Source organism: Branchiostoma lanceolatum, chromosome 15 (assembly GCF_035083965.1).
Source record: "Branchiostoma lanceolatum isolate klBraLanc5 chromosome 15, klBraLanc5.hap2, whole genome shotgun sequence".
In the NCBI taxonomy this organism is placed as follows: Eukaryota; Metazoa; Chordata; class Leptocardii; order Amphioxiformes; family Branchiostomatidae; genus Branchiostoma; species Branchiostoma lanceolatum.
The window spans coordinates 2,814,031-2,838,595 of NC_089736.1; the positions used below are offsets into that span (position 1 = coordinate 2,814,031).

The following is a 24,565-nucleotide window of genomic DNA, read 5'->3' on the forward strand; positions in this document are numbered from 1 at the left end:
AATAAAATGTGTTTAAGAATCCGACTGCCACTACAAGAACACTTTTTTTAGAAATGTATGTGTTTAGCCTGCATGTATGACATTGCTATGGGTCCATGAACATCTAAACCTGGCACATGAGGTTGATAATGAAGATGTAGGGCTACCCAGGGCTTCGTTGCGCTGCAACAGTTTGAAGAGGAGCTGCACTTCATTTAGTCGTTCCGTCATGTTTCTTTTGTGTTTTTTTATGATGATTGTGGCATTCTTTGTAAAAGTAAGAACAACCCAACTAACAGTTCTTAAAACTATCCAACCAACCAACCAACCAACCAACCAACCAACCATCCAACCATCCAACCAACCAACCATCCAACCAAAAAACACCAACCAACCAACCAACCAACCAACCAAACAAATAAACAGTCCTTTTCAAAGTTTCCATGAGTGTATATTATGAAAAGTAATATGGGTGTACATATTCTTGACACTTGATGTTGAAGGAACATGAACTCACAGAAGTTGCCAACTTAGCCCTCGGGAGCCAACAAACTCCTCGGGTGGGCGGAGCAGTACTAAGCCCAATAGTCGTGCTATTCCTGGGGTCTATCTATTACATAGTCAAAACAAGCTATGATCAAACATACTGATACACAAGGTGATTGATGATGATATCAAGAGAACACAAAGAGGAGTTGCTATGCATTCTTATAAATGCACGGATCAGCTATACATAGTGACTGATGTGTTATCATCACATTGCATTGTTGTCACACCACTCTTTGGTAGCATTGTAGACAGCATTTTGCTGTCCAGCATTGCCACCCTTGTCTTTGACGTAGTCCTTGACCTTTTGCTCATCTCCTTTCACAACCATGTGCTGACCGACCACTTGGGCTGCCTATAAAGAAAATATTACACCATATCAAAACAAGACATAATTTGTAACTTAGTAGAACACATAACATACGTACATATCTTCAAGGCCTTTTACAATAAATGGACAGAGAGTAGAAATAAGTTTCTCATTTAGATATCCAAAATCAGGTGAAATCGTTATAGACTATTTCAGGACCCATTCACTTGAGACAGCAACATTAGGTGAATTGCAAGTAACCAGTACCATTCAGATCTTACTCGACATATCACATATGTGTCAAAAACGTCAGAGGCTGACATCTTCAAAGTACCTACTATTATGATAGTTGATAACACAAATGCCTGCAAAATTTTATATCCGACATAACAAATTGTATATCACACACACTGCAAATACAATGACACATTGGCCTACCCAAAATAGAACAACAAAGGTACATAATATATATAGAAGAAAGACATTAAGGTACAAATGCTCTAGATTACCGTGTCGATTCCCTTTTGTTTGAAGTTCTTTTCAAGGACAGTTCCAACCCCTGGAACGGCACGAACAGGCTTGTCGCCCAATGGCTCATTAACAAAGTCGCGGTGTTTTTGTGTGTTTCCCTGCCCTGCCATCTTGGAATCTGTAGGGAAACATAGATATGCAATATCAACATACTGCTTACTGCTGTAACTGTAAGGGTCTCCTTTTCTTGTCCACAGATACTATTCTAAAGCCTACCTGTTCTAACAAAAGTAATGAATACCTTCTGTACTGCTGTACATAATTTGAAGACAACGAGTTGATGTTACAAGTTGATACTGTAGATTCATTCAAGTTTACGGTACATGTGTTGATGCCTGTCATTGAGCACTTTCTCTCTCAAAACCATCTTAAAGTATTTAAACATTAATCCAAATGTACAATACAACCAGTATCCCCACAAACCACGTTTCGTACAGAAACCAGAATTGTAATGCTACATAGCCTCTCTTCTTTGGCAGTCCAGTCTCGTGAGACTATCTGTGCACCTCTGGAGTTCTCATGTGACTTTGGGTGTGTATATAGCCTATGTAGTACTCATTAATATCCCTAGAACATATTAGGCGTAATGTTTGCTGAACAATGATCTTCAAACACCGTCCCATGGTAACAGCTAACCATGGTCACACAAACGATAAAGAAGACCAAATACGTTCGGCTCAAAGGTCAAAAACTCTAAGTATGCATCATTCTGTTTTTACGTCCGCGAATTTCTAAGACAACCTAGGAGTTAGCTGAGGAACCAATCTAATTTGGACCTTTCTCTGGACCCAGAAACACACTGAAAGTGAAAGTAACTTCCTATCTTGCTTAAGTACCATTAACTATCTTTTGTCCGTATTTACGTCAAGTTTTACAAGGGGACCCTCTTGCCCCACTTCACTTTATTATTGTATGTTTAGATTATGTATTGCGGACAACAATCACCCTGCATCGTCGCCGTAATAGTCGCTACCCGGCTGAGACTATTCCTGACATTGACTTTGCGGACGATATTACTCTTCTCGAGGACTCAATACAATTTGCACAGTACCTTCTTTACAGGGTTGAAATAGCTTGTCAAACTATTGGACTGTATCTCAACGCATCAAAAACAAAATTCCTAACTTTAGATTTTTTTGGGGGGGAGGGGGGGGGGGTTACACCGACTCGAAGCACGATATGGATGTTAGAGTTGGCGTGCTACGCACTCTCTCCAAATAATTTGGAAATCCCGTGTACGAAAAGAAACGAAAACAAAAGTATTCCTAGCTTGTGTTGTAAGTTACAATTTTGCTGTACGGCTGTGAGTCGTGGGTTATGAACACTTCTCAGGCCAGGGAACCAGACGGCACCTTCACCTAGATGTTGCGTGTTATTCACAACAGTCCTTGGTGGAAACACACAACAAACAAAAAGCTCTATGGGGCACTTCCTCCTATCTCTTTAGAAGTTAAGCGTCGCAGGTTATGCCTCGCTGGTCACGTAGTTCGCCACGACGAAACAGCTGGTAAACTTCTTTTCAACCCCAGAAGCCAAAAGGAGAAGAGGCCGACCATATTCCACAGTTCAGAGCATTATAGAATTAGAAACTGGTCTAAGTGGAAAAGACCTGACAGAAATGATGTGTAACCGAGAATACTGGAGGCGAAACTACATGTATGTAGACGCATCAACTAGTTAGAGTATGATTATGTATGTATGACAGTATGTATGTGTTGCACTCTTGTTACATCGGAGTAAATTGACAGTGAGTCATGCACACCTGTTCAGTTGAAGGACAGTGATCCCGTTCAGGAGAAAAAACAAAACTTACAGCTTTCGATTATGCAAAACCGGTAAGACGGTCTCACTTCGTCACTGGCGCAGGCGAAAAAGAAAGTTCTAAGGTGTGGTTGTACTTTTTATACCCTTGTGGGGGCGCCTAGAAATCTTAATCGTGATTGGTCAAAATAGTCTCGTGATACTATTGAACATCACGTGGGGACGCGCGAGTGACGTTCAACTTCCGACAGATACTAGCCCTAGCCTGACTTAAGCTGAATTGAGCATATGAAGGGCTGACGTCACTGTTGAGTTGCGCAGTGGCGTGCTAAACTTTTGAAACCCCTTTTTTTCTTGAAAATTTTGGTCCATTTTGGATTCTTTTGGGCCAGAAGGAACAGGTAGGGTCTAAGCTTTCCCAGTTTGGTCAAAATTTGTATGTTTCAGTCGTTTATTTGGTGTAAGGAGATATCTTTGTGGTTTGGTTTCACATGCTCCGAGTGGACTCTTCCAGGCTGGGAGTAGGTCAAAGTTGACGATTGTTTTCGTCTGTCAGCTGTTACGAGAGAACGAGCTGGTCAACTGTCTATTTTCTTGGCATGATTCTAAAGTAGACAGATGTGGCTTTCTGGTGCATAAGAATTTGCCTAAGGCTAATGGCAGGACGATCCTGCCAGCAGTGCAAAAATTTGCACTGCATACAGGATGATCCTGCCAGCAGTACCAAAATTTGCACTGCATACAGGATCGTCCTGTATGCAGTGCAAATTTTTGTACTGCTGGCAGGATCATCCTGTATGCAGTGCAAATTTTTGCACAGCTGGCAGGATCGTCCTTTTTTTCAATGCATTTTCGCAACCAATCAGAAGCTAGCATATGTAATTGCTACGGTAACAGCAGATATTAGGTGTTTCAAGATGTCGGCCATCATCACAGCGTATCTAAGGACCTACCAGGTGATATCAGCGCGATCCGATCGGATCCGGCGAACGCATGAGCTGGAAACCGGGCAATTTTAATTTCATAATTTCAGCTAGGCTTAACCTATTCATGGGGCATATTTCGGATCGTGATTATAGTCATGTTTTATCTCAAATATCATCGATGCTAGGTGCCAAATTTCTGACATGCTCCTGGGTAATGATACTCCCATCCGAGCCCTCTATTAATTGAGCTGAACTACTAGTTAACGTACAACGTACAAGTAACAGCCGTTTCGTTATCACAACTGACTCTTTTTTATGCTGAAATTTTTTAATCCGTCGAATCGACAGCTTGAGAAACGCACTTTTAATAGAACTTATTAGAAGGAATCCACCCCCCTCCCACTGGATCCTAATGTCAATTGTTCAATAAATCCCATGACTTCATCAGACAGGTGTGGTTGTGCTCTGTCATTACGAGTCATGTCTTGTTTACTGCTCGCCTCTTGGTACTCATTCAGTAACAGGGCGGCCTGGAAATCCGCCCAGTTGGAAAACTTATCTCCAGCCTTCATGGCTGCCGCCATGTTCCTCGCTGAGTCCTTTCGCGCGGGCAATCTTTTTGCGAGATCTGATTGGCTGAAAATTTTTCCTGTCAGCAGTAGAAATTTTTGCACTGCATACAGGAAAAATCCTGTATGCAGTAGAAATTTTTGCACTGCATACAGGAAAAATCCTGTATGCAGTAGAAATTTTTGCACTGCATACAGGATGATCCTGTATGCAGTAGAAATATTTGCACTGCATACAGGATGATCCTGATAGCAGTGCAGATTTTTCTACTGCTGACAGGATCATCCTGTATGCAGTGCAAAAATTTCTACTGCTGACAGGATCATCCTGACAGTAGCCACAACCAAACTAGAATTATAGACATATGTTAAATCTTTATAAATGTATCATAAACAATAAAAGGACACTAGAAGTAAAGCTCTTCTACAGTGCAGTTTCTTCTAAAGACTGTTAACGTGAGGTTGCTACGGACAACGCTCTGTGCATTTCTGCACGTCACGCACAGCTAGCTGTCGTAAAACCGCACCACCTCCCACTTGCGGCATCCATGAAGCAACACCCAGACATGGACAGTGCAGGGAGTCGGGAGGTGAGATGTTTCCATGGATTATTTCTTCTTGCGTGGTCGAAACTGATACAAAGTGATCCTAGAACGAGGAGTGTACTGCTAGAGAAGATACGGGCGTGGGTTTGAAATCCAGTGGGCATAGAATTCGATACTGTGATGGGCGCTTATCTGGGACAGGGGCGCCCGACTTCCGTTACATGATCCGAATAGCTCTCCAAATTTGTCCCCCAGCTAGTGCATCTTCACCGAGTGGTGAATGGTAATTGTACAAATACGGCGAACGTTGCACGTTTACTTCATGCATAGTGATTTTAGTAATTGTTGCTTCGTCTCAGGCCTTGCGTTAGTGTCAATATCTTTCCAGATTTTAGACTAATAAACTAGGAACATTACAATGCCCTTCCGAAAATGGCATTGCCTCATCCCATGCCAAACGACAATTGTCTATATTTGGAAGTGGAACACGACCGAGTAGCCTTGAATGCTCTAAAATCGTGTAGATGTATCCATGGACATTTGGCACGATTTCACAGTTAAATGAATAAAATTCAACACCAATTGGCAAAAACAAACCCTTTCAGATGGCGATTCATATTGTTTACGAGCTTCGGAGAATTTGAGAGCTAAATTTGGTCTGCTTGCTGCAAAAGGAATGGTATTACAGAGCTGGTTGGTAATGACAGTCGGTGACGTGATGTCAGGTGACCGGTATGCCTGATATGTAAACGTTGTCTGGCAACAGGACTATTGTGTTACGTAATATAAACTTGATATCATCATACTGGTGGTCGCCTGGATCTTTCTATTGAAACGTTTTAAGTTGTGTTGGGATCACAGATGCCAAGTTAGCTTTTGATACAGGGCACGGAAATGAAATCTCAAAGTGTACCAAGAATGGCTCATAATCTTTTAATTTTCTTATGTACGATCCAATAGCATTCCCTTTCATTTGTATGTTTTCAACTAACTGCAAGGTCGTATGTCTCCACGATACCCTGCATATGTATTCTGAGAATCTGAAAACGATATCTTGTTTTTCTATGCACTTTTAGAATGATTGGTTTATTGAGTATTCTCCAAGCAGATGTTTCGGTGGAAGGGCTAGGATCGGAGTGGTTTTAACATCCGAAAAATTGCGAGCACTCCTAGCCCTCTCGACCAAAACTTCTGCTTGGAGAATATCATTAAGTAATGAGTGCGGTAGTAATTTGCTGACACTTTAGCATAAACACATTTGTTTTCGAAGGGCCTGGACATTCGAATTTGGTTCAGAAGTTAGGAACACAACGTCAAGTTTACAGATATAACGTTACATACAAACTGCTCTTTTATGTTAATCAGCTGCAAGGTCTATATATGTCAATTGCCGCAGGCCTTTCATGGGAATCGTCCCAAAGGTCGACTACACTTGAACAACATTGTGCAATGTTGTCTAACATGATTTATGTCCATTCCACCCCCAGCAGGCACCCGGACCTGACCTCTACTCGTGAATGTGTTGATCAGTGAACGATGGACACGTCTGTCAGTAGAAGACACCGGTTGCGGTCGGCTCAAGTTCAAGATCGCAGTACAACATACCTACGCATCCACAAGAACGGCTCGTGTGTACCGAGGTTATAAAAATATTTCTCGGAAGAACGTTCTAAAAAGTTGTTCTTCAACGCGGGCCGTAACAAGTGGCGTGAGGACAGTGACGGTTGGTTGAAGTTCGAAGTACAACAAACCTGCACATCCACTGGGACAGCTGATCTGTATCGAGGTTACAGTCCGAAATTGGAAGTGTATCTCGGCACAGTTTACTAAAAGCTACTGGTCGTGACAGCAAGGGAAGACTTAATGTACATATACAGTATGTACGGAAAGTTACAGTTTATCGGTCCAGCTTTTCAAAGAGCTAATACCACAATACAAAAGTTAGTTTGTGAAAAGCTTATCCTTCACTAGTCGTGACGCAAGGGACAGAGTCTGTCGCTTAGGCTCCGTGTACCAGGGAGTACTATCTTTCTCTTTCGACAAGTACAGTGAACAGTGAGCGACAGCTTAACGAACCTTTCCAATAGTGAACGTCAACAGTTTCCATCGGGAAGCACTGGAGCACAACACTACATGAGCTCTACACAACTGTCCAGAGTCTGTCGGTATCACGGCAGTTAAACTTGACAACGCCGGTAGACTATCCTTTCCAGAAGGTGAACGTCAACAATTTAAATCGGGAATCAAACTCGTAACCTTTAGACCAGAAACACTGGAGTATAAACATTACAGGATCTGCACAACTGTAGTTCTGAAGAACAAACAGTACAGGATCTACAAAACCGTTCTTCTGCCAGTATCACAGTCAAACTCAAACTCAGGCATGACGACGGTAGACAATAACGGACGCACGTCGCTCCACCAGATCGCCGCCACCGGGAATCTCTACTTCCTCAACAACCTGCTGAAGCAAGGTGCCGACGTGAACGTCAGAGACAACACCGGCGTCACGCCGCTACACTGCGCCGCAGAGAACGGGTTCACCGAGGCCGTGGACTTCCTGTTGGACCGGGGAGCGAACCTGTTTGCCAAGGACGACGATGACTGGACGGTGCTACACTACGCCGCGAAGAACGGACACCGTGAGACTGTTACACTACTGTTGGACAAAGGGGTGGACCTGAGTGAGAAGGATATGGACGGCTGGACTGCGCTACACCTGGCAGCGTGGAACGGCGACTGCGACACCGTTAGCTTGCTGCACGACCGCGGCGCAGGGCTGGACGTCAGGGATAACAACGGCAGCACGGCGCTCATTTACGCGACACACAACAACCACGTCGACGCCGTCGTCCTTCTGTTAATCCTTGGTGCGGACTTGTCTGTGACGACAACAGAACAGGGCCGAACGGCGCTACATAATGCCGCACGGAACGGTCACTGTGACGTCATCGACGTGTTGCTCGACGCAGGAGCGAGCAGAGCGTCCAAAGACAACGAGGGGTGGACTCCGCTACATCTAGCGGCGGCGTACGGACAGCATGACGTCATCAACCTGATGTTCGATCGAAGAGCAGACATGGCGGCCAAGGACAATCGTGGCAGGGCGCCGATCCACCTCGCAGCGCAGAGCGACGATAGCGAAGCCGTCAAGATTTTACTCAGCCACGGCGCAAATATAGACTCGAAAGACAAAGACGGCCAAACGGCACTTCTATACGCCGCAAAATGCGGTAACTGTGATTGTGTGGAGGTTTTACTCGAGCAAGGCGCCGATATGGCCGTGAAGGACTACTCCGGTTCGACAGCGCTACACTTGGCCACAGACGGCGGGCACTTGGACACAGTCACTCTACTCTTAGACAAGGGTGCAAACTTGGATGCAAAGGACTACGACAAGCGCGCCGCTCTTCACATGGCGGCTTGTAACGGCTACTGTGAGATCATCAACCTCCTACTGGATCGGGGAGTGAACATGGACACGAAGGACAGCGATGGGAAGACTGCGCTGCACCTGGCAGCAGAGAACGACGACGCCAACGCCATCAGCTACTTACTCCGTCAGGGAGCAAATATCAGTGTCAAGGACATCAGCAACAGAACGGCTCTACATCTGGCCGCGGCGAACGGCTACTGCGAGGTCGTCCGCCTGCTGATAAACCGCGGGGCGGGGTTGGATATGAAAGACAAGGCAGGTTGGACGGCACTTTTTCACGCCGCGTGGAACGGGCACTGCAACGTGATCGCGCTGCTACTGAAGCTAGACACAGACTTAACCATTAAGGACATGAACCGTAGGACCGCGCTTCACCTAGCGGCGCTGCAGGGGCATGCAGAAGCGGTGATCAAACTTCTAGCAGGTGGCGTCGATTTCACCAAGCAGGACAACAAGCGGAGAACAGCGCTCCACCTCGCCACACTGAAGGGACACTGCGACGTCATCGACATCCTTCTGTCCGGAGGCTTAGACCTGTATGCGAAGGACAACTGTGGGTGGACGCCTTTGCATATTGCTGCTGCGAAAGGCCACAACGACGCCATCACCATACTCCTAGACAACGGAGCTGACCTGTGGTCGCGAGACAACGCCGGCCGGACGCCGCTACACCGAGCTGCGGTGGAGGACCACGTAGCGATTGTGGAGACGCTCCTCATGGCGGGGGCAGACGGCAACGCGCCCGACAACCACGGCAAGAAGCCCGCGGACGTCGCGCCGAAGCACAGCCGGAGCCAACTCCTCCTCATGTCCACTCGCGACAGGTTATTTCGAACTTTCGAATTTTTTAACTTTCGAACTTTATTGATCAACCAACATCTACCATTGCACTTTGGATACATAGAGCATAAAAACATTGTTATTCAACATTGTTAAAACTTTGATAACAACAACAGCAACGTGAACATATGGACATAGAGTTTTTGGCGTGCATTACACGGTCATAGATGACAGAGTTCTGCAGCTGGGGATAAAAGGGTTTTTGTGTCTATTTTGCAGGTTCTCCCCGGACCTGAGGAGGTCGTGCCGCATGAAGATCCACACCGTTATGGGCGAGGATAAGGAGAAGAACGTTCACAATCTCCCTCTTCCCACCATGCTGAAACAGTACATTATGTTTAGGGAGAGCTGTGCGTTATAAGGGTCAGCCTGAGTACATGCGTTCAAGTCGTAATGAATTCGTACTGTTTAGGCAAGGCTACGGCCACGAATGGCGAGATGAAACAGAATATCTGTTTCAAAGGAAATTATGCTCTTAGGCCTAGGGTTGAGCATAGTATGACAGGTTCAAAAAAAGAATATGTTATTGAAAATGTGATCTCCAATGCTAGGGCCACGATAGGCGAAATGTAGGGGAGGATACTTCCTAATCGACGATGCTGAAACGTGGTGTTCAGAGGAAATCGTGCTTTTAGGCCTTGAGTTCAACCTAGTATTTCAAAAGAAGAATGAGCATTTGTGCTCTCCAGAACGAGGGCCGCGAGTGGCAAAGTGAATAGGAGAATACTTTCTAATCGACGATGCTGAAACGTATATCGAGTTCAATAGGATATGTTGTTGTGCTGTCCAGGGCTAGGGTCGCGTAAGGCGTGATCAAAAGAAGAATATTTCATAATCCTCACAACAATGCTAAAACAGTACACCATGTTCAGAGACTATGGCGTGATGTTAGGTTATGGTGCTATACTAATCCGGAGTACTGGACGGGTACTAAGGGGTACCAAAGTAACGTACTTGTGTTAACGTTGTTAGGGACAACAAGAAGTTCCCATGCATACAGTGGAGTGTTTGGCTAATTTGTAAAGAAGATGAGCCTGATGTAAAGTTAACGGAAACTAGGAGAAACGGAATGGCTTATTCAATGGGAAAGGCACATAGTAACGTTGACAAAAAGTTGGCCAAAATATGCACAGAGAAGCTATGACAGAGACGACTGTTAACAAAGTTTTAAGACAACTTAAACTTTTCTGTCAAATAACAGCTAAATTCTGTACGATGTGTCCACGACTGTACCAAAAATTGTCTCAGTTTGTTGTCGAATGTGATCGCAGAAAAGATAATCTGCCTTATGATATGATTGTAAGGCCCCCATTCCACTAGACGGCGATAGCGCGACCAAAATCGGATTTGTGTCACCCTTGACTTCATGATTGGAATATCATGGAAGATGGAAAAGTATGACTGAAAAGACATCAAAACACACAAAGTGTGAAAAGATTAGATTTTTATCTACGAAATTCGTTGTTAAATTTCAGGTCACAGACTAGGCTATAGGAGCGCCGTCATGGTGGAATGTGGGTATAAGGTTCTTGTCTTTGTAATGAAGCCTGTTCATAAAAGGCTGATAAAGAGAAACTGTGTGGTGCTACATCCAAGTCGTATCATGAAGGAATGTTTAAGACATTGCTGCACACGAGATGCTGCTTCGAAATGCTTTCCAAGTCAGAGAGTTTGTCTAATGTACAGTCCATATATATCATAATGTCTGTACGCTCGCGATCAGGGCATGCTAGCATAGCATCAACTGAAACAAATTGATTAAGGTATCAATATAAATACACTCAGAATGGTGTTGATTTACATGTTTCTCTTTCAATGTCATTTTTCATCTCTCATTCACACGCACGCACATACACAAACACAAATACACACACATACATACACACACACACACAAAGAAACACACACACACGCACAATCACACATACATACACACAGACACACGCAAACACACACACACACAAACAAATATATACACACAAGTACAAGCACACATACACACACGCGCGCGCGCGCATATACAAGAAAATATAACCTTCTTGTCAATTAGGTAATGGCATTCACCCCTGAGCGTTTGTCCCGGCATGCCCCGCAGTGATACAATCTCGTGAGCTGACGTCACAGAGTGTCACAAAGGTTTGATGTGACGTCACCATATCCAAAAGTGGTCCGACTACTTCAATACAGTATAAAAGTAGGTTGATCGTCTTGCAGGCCGACAGAAACAACACAGCAGGTTGGAAAAGCGCCAAAAAAGGAGCTAGAAAACAGACGGCACTACAGAAACAACGGAGTCACGAGACTACAAAAAAGGTGAGTACAGGTTGAAGGTTTCTTAATTTTGAAGAAGCGCTGCTGCGAGCTAAGCAACCGTGTCCGACAATCTGTGCCAAGACAAGACAACATAATAACAGTGATTTCACCTGGCTATAGTTGTCGTTAGAAGGCTTTTCCCGAGTTAAACCATGTAGTCTGCAAACTGTCATGTTGAAAAAAAAAACGGCCCAAATCTAAGCACACATGTCACAGATGAAAGAATAGCTGATGTGATGTTACTTTTAGGAACATGTTTATCAAAGTAAAGACATTCTGTGTACGTGTCAAGGTTGCTACAACTTACTTACAGTAACAGTAGTCAGACGGCCCTCTCTGAGTTGAATGTGTAGTTTGTGATCTCTCATGTTGTACTAAAACCCCCCAAATTCAAGCACACATGTACATGTCAAAGATGAATGAATGGAAGGTACGGTAATCTAATTCTACTTACAGAAACATGTTAAACAAAGCACGGATTATGCACATACTGTACAATTATCTGACTTCCCTTACCAGTGGGCATCATTGTAATGATCAGGCTTTTCTGTGTTTAATATGTAGTTTTTAAACTGTCGTGTTGAAATGAATGGGCGCAACTTTGAGCAACTCAAAGACCACTGAATTGGGGTAATGCTTCTTGAGTGGGGTATGACCACCTTTTTAGGGCTTGCTGTAAATGCAGAAATGTTCGCAGTGGTTTTATGTTCACGGTTTTCGCGGTAAGCACTTCGCCGCGAACGTAAAAATACTGCGAAATTTTGCCCTCCTATCCCCGTGTCTACCATTGTCTCGAACGCGAACTTAAAACCACGACAAACACTACCGCGAAATTAAAACCACGCGAGCTTAAATCCATTTACAGTATTCTATGCTCATTCGTAACAGAAGAAACATTGTAGACGGCTAGTGGAACTGGAAGGACGGGTTCTGCCGCGAGGCATGTCATCTGAATGGTGTGTTGACGTGAGTTCAGAGGGTGGGGCGTTAACAACAAGCGCCCGAGGACACAGAGGCGGTGGAACTCAATAGGAGCGACTTCGAGTTCATCGAAAACCTTTTGGACATAGCAGGAGTACTCAGGCGACACAAAATCATGTATCGCTCGTTCTCATTGAAATGTACACATTTTGTAACTTCCGTTACCGTTAGAAGTAAGACATTTCTGGCCTTAAGATATGCCACATATAAGGTTCCAAACTGTCGTTTTTTTAAATCCACAGAAATCATAAAAACGACAGTTTGGCACTTTTCATGTGGCAAATGTTAATGTCAGGAACGTCTTACTTCAAACGGTAACGGAAGTTAGACAATGTACATGTGTACATTTAAATGAGAACGAGTGGTATCTGAAAATTTGCTGCCCTTTTTCCCTTCCAGGTTAGGACAACATTCGGGTATGGTACATTTGTAGCCTTAGGGCCAGGGGCATTGAACCCATATAACTCAATAGGATCGACTTCGAGTTCATCGAGTACTTTTTGGAGAAAACAGGAGCAGTCGCTAAGTACACATGTATTTGAAAATTTGTTGTCCCCTTTTTCTTATCAAAGCTTTCTAGGTTAGACAAACATTCGGGCATGCTATTTGAGTTTAGGGGAATTGAAGCTATACTCTTCAATGGGATCGACTTTGATTTCATCGACTACTTGCTATCAAAGAAAGTAGGTGTACGGAGCCACCAAAAAAAGAAGAATTTGCAACATTCACTGTCTCTCCTTTCCCATGAATAGATATAATCAACACTTAAGTTGCGTCTGCTATGCTTAGCCTTAGGCTAGTTAGCTATAGGGGCGTCGACGCCATACAACATAATTGAGATCGACTTCGATTTCATCGACTCCTAGTTGGGGCGTTTATCTCCCAAGACACCTGAAATCTAAGCACTTGAAACTTCGTTGTCCCTTTTTACACATGAATATGTATCAACAATACAAAATGGGTATTCTACGCTCAGTCAATCGAACTCGATTTCACCGATGACTTCTTAATGTAAGTAGATGTAAGTGTATTCAGTCACCTCGTAAAGGGATTTTAAAATTCGTTCTTTGCCTTACAGAGATCAAAGCAACACTAAGGTATGCAAGGCCTTGGGGCATAGGGGAATCGAGGTCATATGATTAAATGGGGATCGACTTCGATTTCATCGAGTCCTTTATAAAGAGTGTAGGTGTAGTCAGCCACCGGGTACCCATAAATAGTGAACTGAACATTCGTTGTCCTCCTGCTTTAAAGGTTTGAGCAACACTTGGGTATGCATATGGTATACTGAGGTCTGACAAGTTGTATGACGTAAATATGTAGCTACGGTATGTTGGTGTGTTATGTCAAGACCATTTAACCAATAGAGATACAGAAAAACACTTGACATTTTTTCGGTAAAAATCTTACATCTATACGTTGATGAAGGTAATAACATGCGCCAAAAACAGTTACTCAATCAACTACTAATCTATGCTTATAATTCCCTTTTCTAGGTCTCGAGACATTTAACAGCCGCAGCACAAGTTCCCGAAATGTCGACAAGGGGAGAATACGACACAATTAGCTTGCTAAGATCACAGTCTGCCATGGCAACAACAACAAAATACCAGAAAAACCAGTTCCTGTCAACAGATATCGACGCACTTTCTTCATCAGCCCCCATGAAAAATTGCTGGAACGAAAAGATGATCACACATGACTCCAGCGTTAACTTTGCTACAACGAAAAACGACGACTTCCTCTCCGAATCCATTCGTCTGCTCCTAGAACGCGGTTTGCAAGTGGATACAAGAGATGGGAACGGCTGTACGACACTCCATCGCGCCACAGAACTCGGTAACGTCAACGCCGTCAGTTTTCTACTCGACCTAGGCGCCGACCCGTCAGCAAGGAACACCGAAGGCTACGCTCCTGTACATCTAGCTACAGAAAACGGACATTCTGATGCCTTACGTCTATTGTTAGATCGAGGCGGTTCTGTAAAAGCAAGGACCAAAGACGGAAGAACATCGCTTCACCTAGCTGCGGCATTGGGGCGCTGCAAAGCCGCCAGACTGCTGTTAAACCACGGTGCAGACGTGAACGCTCAGTCTAAACGAACAGCACTGGATGGCGACTTGTACAACTGCAGCTACTCCCTACATAACAAGACACCTTTACACTGTGCGGCAGAAAACGGACACTGTGAGGTTATAGAGTTGTTGCTGGACGAAGGAGCGAATATAGAGGCGATAAACTTCGACAACAAGGCGACGGCGCTGCACTATGCGGCTAAGAAGGGCCACGGCAACGCCGTCTGTGTTCTACTCGACCGCGGGGCCGACTTGGAGGCGGCGTTTTCCCGGGATAGAACAGCCCTGCATCTAGCGGTCTTGGAGAACCACTACGAAACGGTGTGCGTCCTGCTAAGCAGAAATGCGAAGGTGCGCGCCCGGGACCACTACAAGCTAACCCCGCTACACTACGCCGCAAGGAACGGGAACTGTGCCCTCATTGACCTCCTACTACAAAACGGGGCGAGCGTAGACGATGTGAACAGCTACGGGATGACAGTCCTGCATTACGCCGCACAGCACGGCCATGGGAACGCCGTCCGGTTCCTGGTAGAACAGGGCGCTGACGTGAACGCAGAAACCTTCAGGGCAATGACAGCGCTCCACTTTGCATCTCACAAAGCTGACCATAGCGACATTGTCAGTCTGTTGTTAAGTCTAGGGGCAGATATGAACGCGAAGTGTTCTTACGACCCTAGACTTCGGAGCAACGCGCCAGAATGCGGCGGCACGGCCTTACACATCGCTTCCTACTACGGGAACGACGAAACCGCCGAGATTCTGCTGAACCGTGGGTCAAGTTTAGACGCAAGGGACGACGACGGGTTGACTGCACTTCACCATGCAGCTGCAAGGGGGCATGATCGTCTGATAAAACTCTTCCTAAACCGTGGCGCAAACTTGAGTGCGTTGGACAAGGCAAAGCGTATGCCACTTCACCACGCCGCGTCTGAGGGCAACTGGCAAACCGTTAGTCTCCTACTGGAGCAAGGCGCAGATATCAAAGCAGACGAGTGTGACTTGACACCCTTACACCACGCCGCAGCTAAGGGCCAGTGCTACGCTGCCTACACCTTACTAAAACGCGGCGCTGACGTAAACGCACGAACAGTGGGTGACCAAACACCGTTACACCTTGCTGCAAAAGGATCCGACTTAACATTCTCTCACTCCCTCCACCCCGGAAGGCACAACCACTTATCAACGATGGAAATTCTGCTGGTTAACGGCGCAGACTGGACCGCTACGGACACACAGGGACATCAACCTCTACACCTCACACGGAGATTCAATAGGAGACAAGAACTGCTGCTAACACACCACACACACTACCGCAGTCTACACTGGATCTGCCGGCTCAAGATCAACTCTACTCTTCTTCTGAGGGGACTGGAAGAAGGGGAAAGTGCGTGGGTGAGCCAAGAAGACGCGGTTGACACCTTACCTGTCCCTAAGTTACTTAAAGATTATCTCCTTCTGAGGTATTCTGATGCAGAAGAGTTATTCTGATGGGTTGGAACCAGGAAGATGCCATTGACTATGAGAACCTCCTTGCCTTATCTGTCCGATGAGACAGAGTTCTAAATAATTCTCTGTTTCGGTTCTCGGACATTTTGAAATAACATTTCTCGATGAAGACAAAATGAAAACATAGGACTTTGAGAAAAGTTTGAATCTGAGTGAACTTACAGAGACTATGTGTTCCAAAGTACAGACTTTCTCCTCTTCGTGTTGATATTCCTGTTCACCATTATTTTTAGAAGGAGAAAATCCTTGCCGGGACCAGGACATAATTGACACATTTCCTGTTCATAAATTACTTCTATCTCCTCTTAAGGAATTCTGACGATGAATTCTGTTTTTGACCAGTATTAAGACAATGCTAAGACAACTGTTAAGACAATGTTGTCATGCAAAGACATCATTATTGACATATTGTTATCTTGTTCATGTATATACTTAACGATAATATTTTTTGGTAACAGAAATCCATGGCATTTTTTGCCCTGGAATAGACTTATGTTTATATATATTGATGAATGTGCTACAAGTAATCTTATGGAAATATCTAAAAGACAAATAAATGTACGTAAAACAAGTGAAAGTAAGAATTAAGAGAAAGAAATTTAAAAATTTATTTTATTTCAGAAAATGATAATTTTGTATAGTCAACAGCTTCATTATTTACCTCACAAATGTTTATTTGGCAACAAAAACAAAAGATACTAACTTATTACCTCTCATAGACAATGCGGTATTCAGACAAAAAACAATACAGAGGACTATCTTGACATGTCCCAACTTCAAGTTCAGGTTTTTTTTTATAGAGTTTTGCTCAGTGAACAGGGTACATTTGGAATTAAGACTGTTGTACTAGTTCTTTAATCATGACATTTTATTAAATGATGCACTTTTACAGAGGCTGCCACTTTTTGTTTGAATTTGAGTGAGACTGTCTCTTTTAAGGTTTTTAAAGGCAGTCTAGATATGTCCTGATTAGGTTCACAAGTGCACCGAGATCTTTCTGCATGGTTACTTAATATGTAAATGTACTATAATTATACTTTGTATACCAGCAATATTTAAGTGTCATGACAAGTAATAAAACCTTTGTTGCATTACTTGTTAAAAATTTTGAAGTCAGCAGAAGAATTTCATATTCAAGCTCTAAAGAGAGGCAAGACAGTTTGTAGTTAGGTTTTGCTGACATTCTACTAAATTCTTAGGTTGGGTGCACCAGTGCACCTATTCCCAACAATATATTTTGAGCCCTGATTTGCTTGGTTATGATTATACATGTACTATACTATGATTTCTTCCACTCAACGTCTGCTATAATCGCGATGTGGTCCGACGGAAAAACGATACTCGGCAGCGCAGTGTTAGTCGTCACCTCCTCATGCGTCGGCATGGGGATGGTCTGATTGACAGCCAGCTGACAGGTGTCAATCATAATGTAGTCCAGAGTACCCTGGAACCCCCCTACGTAGTTGGTATAGTCCGGGAGCCCACAGGCGCTGGTGAGGTTGAAGGGGTGAGAGAGGTCAACGCCCTCCTGCAACTCCAGTTTGCCATCTGGGGAGAAGATAGAATTTAAAAAATCTGAGTAACACCAAACAAGTTAGTTAAAAAGTTTTAAAATCCTTTTCACACCTTTTGGTGTATAGGGGCGGTGCCCATCTTTATTTCTATAGCCACACAGGCCACTACAACCCAAGAAAATGACTTTCTTGAACGAGCCATCGTTAGATTGCAGTTGCCAGGCACCAGAGGTTGTGGTACACCAAGGAAATCTTGTCAGGAAGGACATTTACTTGGACCCGCTGGACAGAGCCGCCTGAAACATGGTGTGGAGACTAGCCGACTGCTGCCCACCCCGTGTCATGGACCGTGTCAGTATAACCAAATACTGGATACTACTTCTTAGCCCGCAAAAGTGTCACCTACAAAAGTACAATTATTTTCAACAGACGATACCAATTTATCTATTATTCCTCATCTGTGTGACTTCCAACTGTGTCACAAAAACTATGGCAAACAGTAACTCAATAAAAGAAACAGTGCTTCTATGTGACTTTGTTCCATCCACACTTTGAGCAAAATTGATATTTTCACTGGTACTTTTTTCATCACTTTTCCATATATACTGGATTCAGCACATCATATCAAATAATTGCAAAAAACATACGCTAACAAAAAAAAACAACTAAAAGACTTGTCAACACAACAGCCTCCCCTACCATCAGTAGTCTGTGGCTCTGCAGGGAACCAGTCCATGTGGGATGCTGGGACGGCTCGTGTGGTCAGCAGCTCATACAGGCCTGAGGTCGGTGGGCTGTTCAGGTCTCCACACAGCAGCAGGGAGATACTTGTATCCTGCAAAACACAGAATTCATGTTTTGCTGGCTATTTCTGGAGGAACAAGGAAGAGATCACCACCAATGTGTCATGTTTCTTCGTGTTTCTTCTGTTGGCACCGAAGCATGGCCATGCAAGTTTAGGCAGACCATGCACAACCCACATATAATACATCAGCTGGGTGAGGATGTACGTTACACACTGCAGGGATTGCCCAAAGCTATGGAGGATAGAGATCCGGAGGGATGGAGGAGAAGGGTAATGAAAGTCTGTGAAACCTTCATAACGAGCCTCTTTTAAAGTGCATCATTTCATAAGATATAGTGGCGTCGTGTGGCGTAACGGCTAGAACATTTGGCCGTCAAACAAGGGAACCCCAGATCGAACCCGGCTTACCCCCAGACATGTCTGGACATGCGCCCGGACGTTGTGTCCTTGGGAAAGGCACTTAACACACATGTCCTCACTTCACTGACTGTAAATGAGTACCTAGCTTTGGTTATGGATGTCCCTCGGTTAGGACGTTAAATAGAGGTCTCGTGTTTGGGGAGAGCCACACCCTGCACATGTTAAAGAACCCACCACACCTTTCGAAAAAGAGTAGGGGCATGCCCCGGTGTGCGATGGTCCAAGCCTTACAGTCTGGTCTGGGTTGACATCTTGAAAAGGTGATACATGTAGTTCACCTGTTATGTCAATCCTTCCACAAATGTGGTAAATCTAAATAAATAAAATAAATAAATAAATAAATATCATGATTTACTAATCATGATTAAAGAACAATAATCTCCGTTGCCTGTGTGTGTGTGCCTGTGTGTCAGTACAATAATCTAAACATACATGAACAATCTTACTTGAGTGGAGTTAGAGTTGACTACATTCTCCAGGAACTTCAGACAGGTTGCCATCTGTATAAGTCTGATATGAGGTGCGCGGGGGTGCCAGTAAAGATGAGTGTTTGCTACACACAGTCTTCTACTGGGGTCTTCTATAGACTCTAACAGCACGACCTGGAGAAAGAAATAGAAGAAGATACAGTGAGAAACTGAATCAATACAATTCTGATATTATGCCTTATCCTTACGAAAAGTTCTTGTACTTTTTTGTGTCAATAAAGTACTCTATCTAGTATGATCTGATCATCAAGAGCAGTACTGAAGAGCAGTAAGTCAAAGCATGCAACTTCTGACTTGTTTTGTCTTGAGTCATAACTTGGAACCTCCACATAAACACAATTATGTGAGTTGAGCCTGACCTGCATACTGTAAATGCAGAGATATTTGCGGTGGTTTAAAATTTGCAGTTTTTGCAGTCAACTCTTTACTGCGAACTTAAAACCAATGTGAAAAGCCGTTCTATTGTGTGTCTGTAGCGCTACTATTGTTTCAAACGCCAGAGCCATTTCTGCATTTACAGTATTTGTAGCTTCTGTCATGAGGACCACTGGACACACACATGTCATGAGTAAGATATAGTTTCACTTACAAAATATCAAAGAAAACATTTTCGGTTCCTGGATGCAATTATATAACTTAGATACTAAAACCTGGCTTGAAAGATTTGTGCAGTGTGATTCAATTTTTTTTCTCCAAACTTTGATTAACCTTGTAGTACCTGTAAGACAGTTGACCCTGAAGTGACCTTGTTGAGGACAGCAGGACTGTGGGACAGCCATGTTTGAAGGTCATGACAGCTGGGGTGACTGGACAGACACTCACCAATAGTCATGTCCTCCTGACTTAACAATCTGGGGGAAAAGGAAATTAGTGAAGGGCAGTGCTCTAGTCAACGTCTAGATCTGCAATGAATAGGATGTGCGCTCTATTCCCATACCTTTTTTTGCTTTGAGTGTATAACTACATGTGTATTAGGATTCTATAGTGTCTTAGCCATTGTTCCAAATGGGACAAGCCGTTGGAACACCAACAGCCGATCTCTTTCTCACCTTAGTTTGAATAAATGCATTAATTTTGTACTCTGATGACCTTCATTGCATACAGTCGTGCTTGTGTTGTTTCTCTTTATTCAAACACATCCAAAGCTTTTGGGCTTAATACCCAGTTCATAAACACAATTTTGGAGAAAACACAATCTGTTTGATAAAATGAAGTAAAATTATGCCCCTCAAAGGCACTTCTACTTCAAAATACACACTGTAAGGTTTGTTTCAGCTAGCTTATAATATTTCCTTGACCGTTCAACAGTCTTACATGCACCTCCACTTGTCCTTAGGGTAGAAGTCAGGAGAATAGCATCCTACAACTTTTTAACAACTTTTCTTAGTCTAAATAATCTCACCTGAACTTGTCCTTGCTGTAGAAGACTGCCTCCCCCTCTGACTGTTGTCCCTTCCCCATGAACACCCCCTCCATACCGGACAGGTCCAGCGCTGGGACAAGCGCATCGTTAAACAGGGACTTCCCTGTCTCCTGTAGGACCAGTAGGTCTGCATTGTAACCTACATGTTCAGAACAAAATAATGATTGTTATTGTTACTTGACAACATCTAATATGTATATGATACATGTTTAGGACCACATCTATAAGCAGCAACACCTTTACTGCTGTGCAATGTGAACCAGTCAGAATTGCCTTGAGAAACACTTGGTTGTGTCAAAGAATTTTGTTATTCAAAACTGACACACAACAAATACAACTCCGGGCCCAGTTATCTTATACAGGGACTTCCCTGTCTCCTGTAGTACCAGCAGATCTGCATTGTAATCTACAGGAAGAAAACAAACAGGATAGAAACATTAAAAAACTGAGACATTTCAGATTCAATCCCTGAAGATAACAAAACTGTAAGGGTTGTGGTTAGATCTTGCTACTTGTGCAGCCAAAACTGCATCAGATATATGTATAGTGAATTTGCACCAGTGCACCTTTTTTCCAAAATGAATTTCCACCCCTGATTATAGAAAAGTACTTATCGCCAGTCTCACCGACTAGTTCCTTGAGCAGCAGCTGCCTCCTGTAGTCCAGTTCAAGGGCGTACGGAGGACAGTACGGGTACAGCACCGTCAGGGACAGCTCCGTCTTAGCGTAGACGTCAGCCAGGATGTTGTACGACACAACTCGGAAACTGCAGAAGGAAATGGATCAGAACTTTGTCTTAAAGAACAGTTTTTACACCAAATTATAGCTATATCCTGGCATAGGTATCAGGCAGAAAGTTCTAAATAAAGAAAAAACTTGGGAAAATTTTTGTAACCAATGAACTGTGTTCATCATTTGTTCGAATTATAACTCTTTATAGCTACAGGAGAACAGGAAAGGATATTTTAACCAAAGAACATTGTTCATATCATTTTTCCAGCACTATAGCTCTGTTTAGCATACACATCTGTCAGAATGTTATACAACACAACTTGGAAAATAAAGAAGAGAATGGAAGGATGAAACTTCAGTTTGAATCAAAGACCTATACAATCATTGTATCCAACTGGCACCTTACAGGCTATACTTCTTCAGAGGTGTCTGTGTTGCATCTAACACTCTCCAGTTCTTCTAGGGGAAGTTAAAAGATGTGGATGGTTGAAGACTGTGCACATCTCTACCTGCACTGTTTGGTTAGGTTGCAGAGCTCCACTCACCATCCTTTATCTGTCCGTTTCTTAGTGTACAGGTGTCTGTTCTCAAACGGACACAGCCCCGGTCCAGCCTCCACCTGACATGACGTCACCGTCTCCATGGTAACGCCTTCCTTCCCATCACACCTCGGGGTGCAGACGAACTTCAACTTTGACCCAATGTCAGAGTTCATGGGGGTGTAAATGAGGTCGCGAGAAGCCTGGACCCAGTTTGGTTGTTTGTCTTGTTCGTTTGATTTTCTCTTGGAGTCCCCTGAGTTAGCTGTGGGTGGTGTGGAGGGACCTGAGCTGTCTTCTCTGTACCATGTGTAGGAGGAGTCCTGTCGGCTGGCAAAGTCAAGGTCTAGTCTGGAATAGGAAAGGAAAATGGTGGCAAAGTCTAGTCAGACTCCATAGGAAAAACAGACGGTAGAAATTGGCTAAATAGAAAGATCACATGCCAGGGAAGTTAGATGGCCGGGGAGTATAACATGCAACCTAGGGATACTCCCAGACCAGCTACCCCCTCTGGCATGTTATCAGATGAGTCTATTTGGTCAATTTCTACTAATTTTCCAGCTACCTACTAGTATGGAGCCTTATAACTATAGCTTACCTATCTTCATTTGGACAATATAATATAAGCCATAGATACAGATAGCACGCTATAACTTGTGATTTCAATGTAATGATATTCATGGAGACCAAGGACATTATATATAATGTCCTTGTGTAGAGTAATGAACATCTTTTCTTACCTTGGAAATACAGGAAAGCCAGCCATGATTGAAATGGGCAGAACCACTGACTTCACCATAGGGGGGTTCACATTCACTACATATCTGTGCTCCCCTATTTCTAAAATGGCACCTTCCTGCCACGCCTCCGAGTTGGGGATGTCGTCTTCTACTTTCACTTTGTTGAAGGTGAGCTGTGCAGTGATGGTGTTACTTTCACTTTCTGGGGTTGCACCTTCAAGTTTGGCCTTCTTCTTCTTCTTGCCTTTGTTCAGGTGTTTGGTGGCGTTGAAGACTATCCTGGATAGAGCCTAGAAAAGTGGAAAAAAAGGATGCTTTTGAAGAAGGACAAGAATGTATCATCACCGAGATGCTGAGGGTTCCAATCCTGGTCAGTGTCACTCAACCAACTTGAACAGGGGCTTGCAGCTTTGCACATTACATGTAAGTTGACGATTTGAGCAGAACAATGCCTAGTCCATGAGCATGTTAAAGAACCCACCACACACTTGTCGGCAAAAGAAGTAGCCTGAGGTATCCATCCTTACCTCCATTTTGCTCAAAAATCACTTCAGAATCTATGAAAAGACGTGTGGGTTGAAGTGAAATGCAGCGAAGATTGGAATAACTTCCTGGCTACAAGGGTAGGGGTTCATACTAGTGTCAGTGGATCAAAGCTGTCACTAGCGTCAGTTAGTCCCATTAAATGCTGAATGTTAGCTTTGGCTCAACATCAAGCTGCAAGCAAATCTACATGCAGCTCAACATCAGAATTACAATCAATTCTAAATGCAGCAGAAATTCACATTTTTCATGATTTTTTCAGCCCAGAAAGCTCAGGATGCTGTCTCTGTTAGAACTCAAGCATAACTTACATGGAAATAAATGAAAACCCGTTACGGACCGTCAGAAAATCTTCTTCCTTTCCTGCAGAGATAAATCTAAAACGACCAAGTAAGAAAGGAACAACTCACGCCTCCCAAAGTCTCTGTCTTGGCCCTGAGCAGGTTTCTCTGCCCCTCCCCCAGTTTGTAGGAAATCGCCATTTTCTCCTCTTCGGGCACACACCGCACCACGCAGCGCTGCATGGCGAAACTTCTGCACAAGATGTACCTCTCGCCCAACAAAAAAGTACCAAGTCTGACGGAAATTCGCCGTAAAAACATGAAATTAGCGGCGAAATTACGACTCGTGTTGCAACCGCAGACGACATGAAAGGTTAGAGGTCATCCCACAAGCATTCTTAGCTGCAGTTGTAAATACGTCCGCTGGAGGGAGCGCGTGAGTGGTCTAGTTTTAGTTGCAAGTGATGAGCGTCACAAATGATACGATTTAAGAAAGAATGTTACCAGGGAGACTCATAGGAAAGTATATCTTAACATTTACTATTGATTGATAAGAACAGTACCAAACTGTTACCCTGAATCTGTGGCTGTAGGAAAGTATATGTTACTTTTACTATTGATTTATAAAAGGAGGACGTAACATCATGTCTAAGTTGCAGTGTTCAATATGTCCGCTGGAGGGGGTACGTGAGTGGTCTAGTTTCAGGAAAGTAAGACAGGTGTTTTTTTCATTGATGGATGGACAGAGAAGTCAACGTA

At 43.8% G+C, this 24,565-nt stretch overlaps 2 protein-coding genes and 1 long non-coding RNA gene across 3 annotated transcripts; 1 reads left to right on the plus strand and 2 right to left on the minus strand.

The window, feature by feature from the left end:
* Positions 1-408: 408 nt before the first annotated feature.
* Positions 409-3,236, minus strand: LOC136421135 (uncharacterized). The gene is made up of 3 exons (XR_010753368.1): positions 3,129-3,236; positions 1,345-1,484; positions 409-880 (listed from the first exon to the last, which is right to left on the minus strand). It is a non-coding gene; the product is annotated as an uncharacterized lncRNA (long non-coding RNA).
* A 4,220-nt stretch (positions 3,237-7,456) lies between these two features.
* LOC136421031 (serine/threonine-protein phosphatase 6 regulatory ankyrin repeat subunit B-like) lies at positions 7,457-17,231 on the plus strand. Its single transcript, XM_066408176.1, has 3 exons — positions 7,457-9,427; positions 9,663-9,801; positions 14,234-17,231. The coding sequence occupies exons 1-3, from the start codon at positions 7,551-7,553 to the stop codon at positions 16,301-16,303; spliced, it is 4,086 nt and encodes a 1,361-aa protein (XP_066264273.1). The 5' UTR covers positions 7,457-7,550; the 3' UTR covers positions 16,304-17,231.
* On the minus strand, positions 16,916-24,199 carry LOC136421032 (2',5'-phosphodiesterase 12-like). The gene is made up of 9 exons (XM_066408177.1): positions 23,936-24,199; positions 22,983-23,272; positions 22,249-22,593; positions 21,598-21,737; positions 20,951-21,110; positions 20,267-20,399; positions 19,507-19,662; positions 18,535-18,700; positions 16,916-17,869 (listed from the first exon to the last, which is right to left on the minus strand). Exons 1-9 carry the CDS (start codon positions 24,125-24,127, stop codon positions 17,601-17,603), a joined length of 1,851 nt encoding a protein of 616 aa, XP_066264274.1. The 5' UTR covers positions 24,128-24,199; the 3' UTR covers positions 16,916-17,600.
* Positions 24,200-24,565: the final 366 nt, after the last annotated feature.

Bases quoted from the DNA above. Each gene is read 5' to 3' on its own strand.
- LOC136421032 (XM_066408177.1), bottom strand. From the start codon at position 24,127: ATGTTTTTACGGCGAATTTCCGTCAGACTTGGTACTTTTTTGTTGGGC. The intron at 21,738-22,248 runs GTGAGTGGAGCT...TTCCTTCTGCAG, and splicing joins AAACGGACAGATAAAGGATG to TTTCCGAGTTGTGTCGTACA. The intron at 17,870-18,534 runs GTAGGGGAGGCT...TCTTCTCCCCAG, and splicing joins AGAGCCACAGACTACTGATG to ATGGCAAACTGGAGTTGCAG.
- LOC136421031 (XM_066408176.1), top strand. From the start codon at position 7,551: ATGACGACGGTAGACAATAACGGACGCACGTCGCTCCACCAGATCGCC. The intron at 9,428-9,662 runs GTTATTTCGAAC...TCTATTTTGCAG, and splicing joins CTCATGTCCACTCGCGACAG to GTTCTCCCCGGACCTGAGGA. The intron at 9,802-14,233 runs TAAGGGTCAGCC...TCCCTTTTCTAG, and splicing joins TTAGGGAGAGCTGTGCGTTA to GTCTCGAGACATTTAACAGC.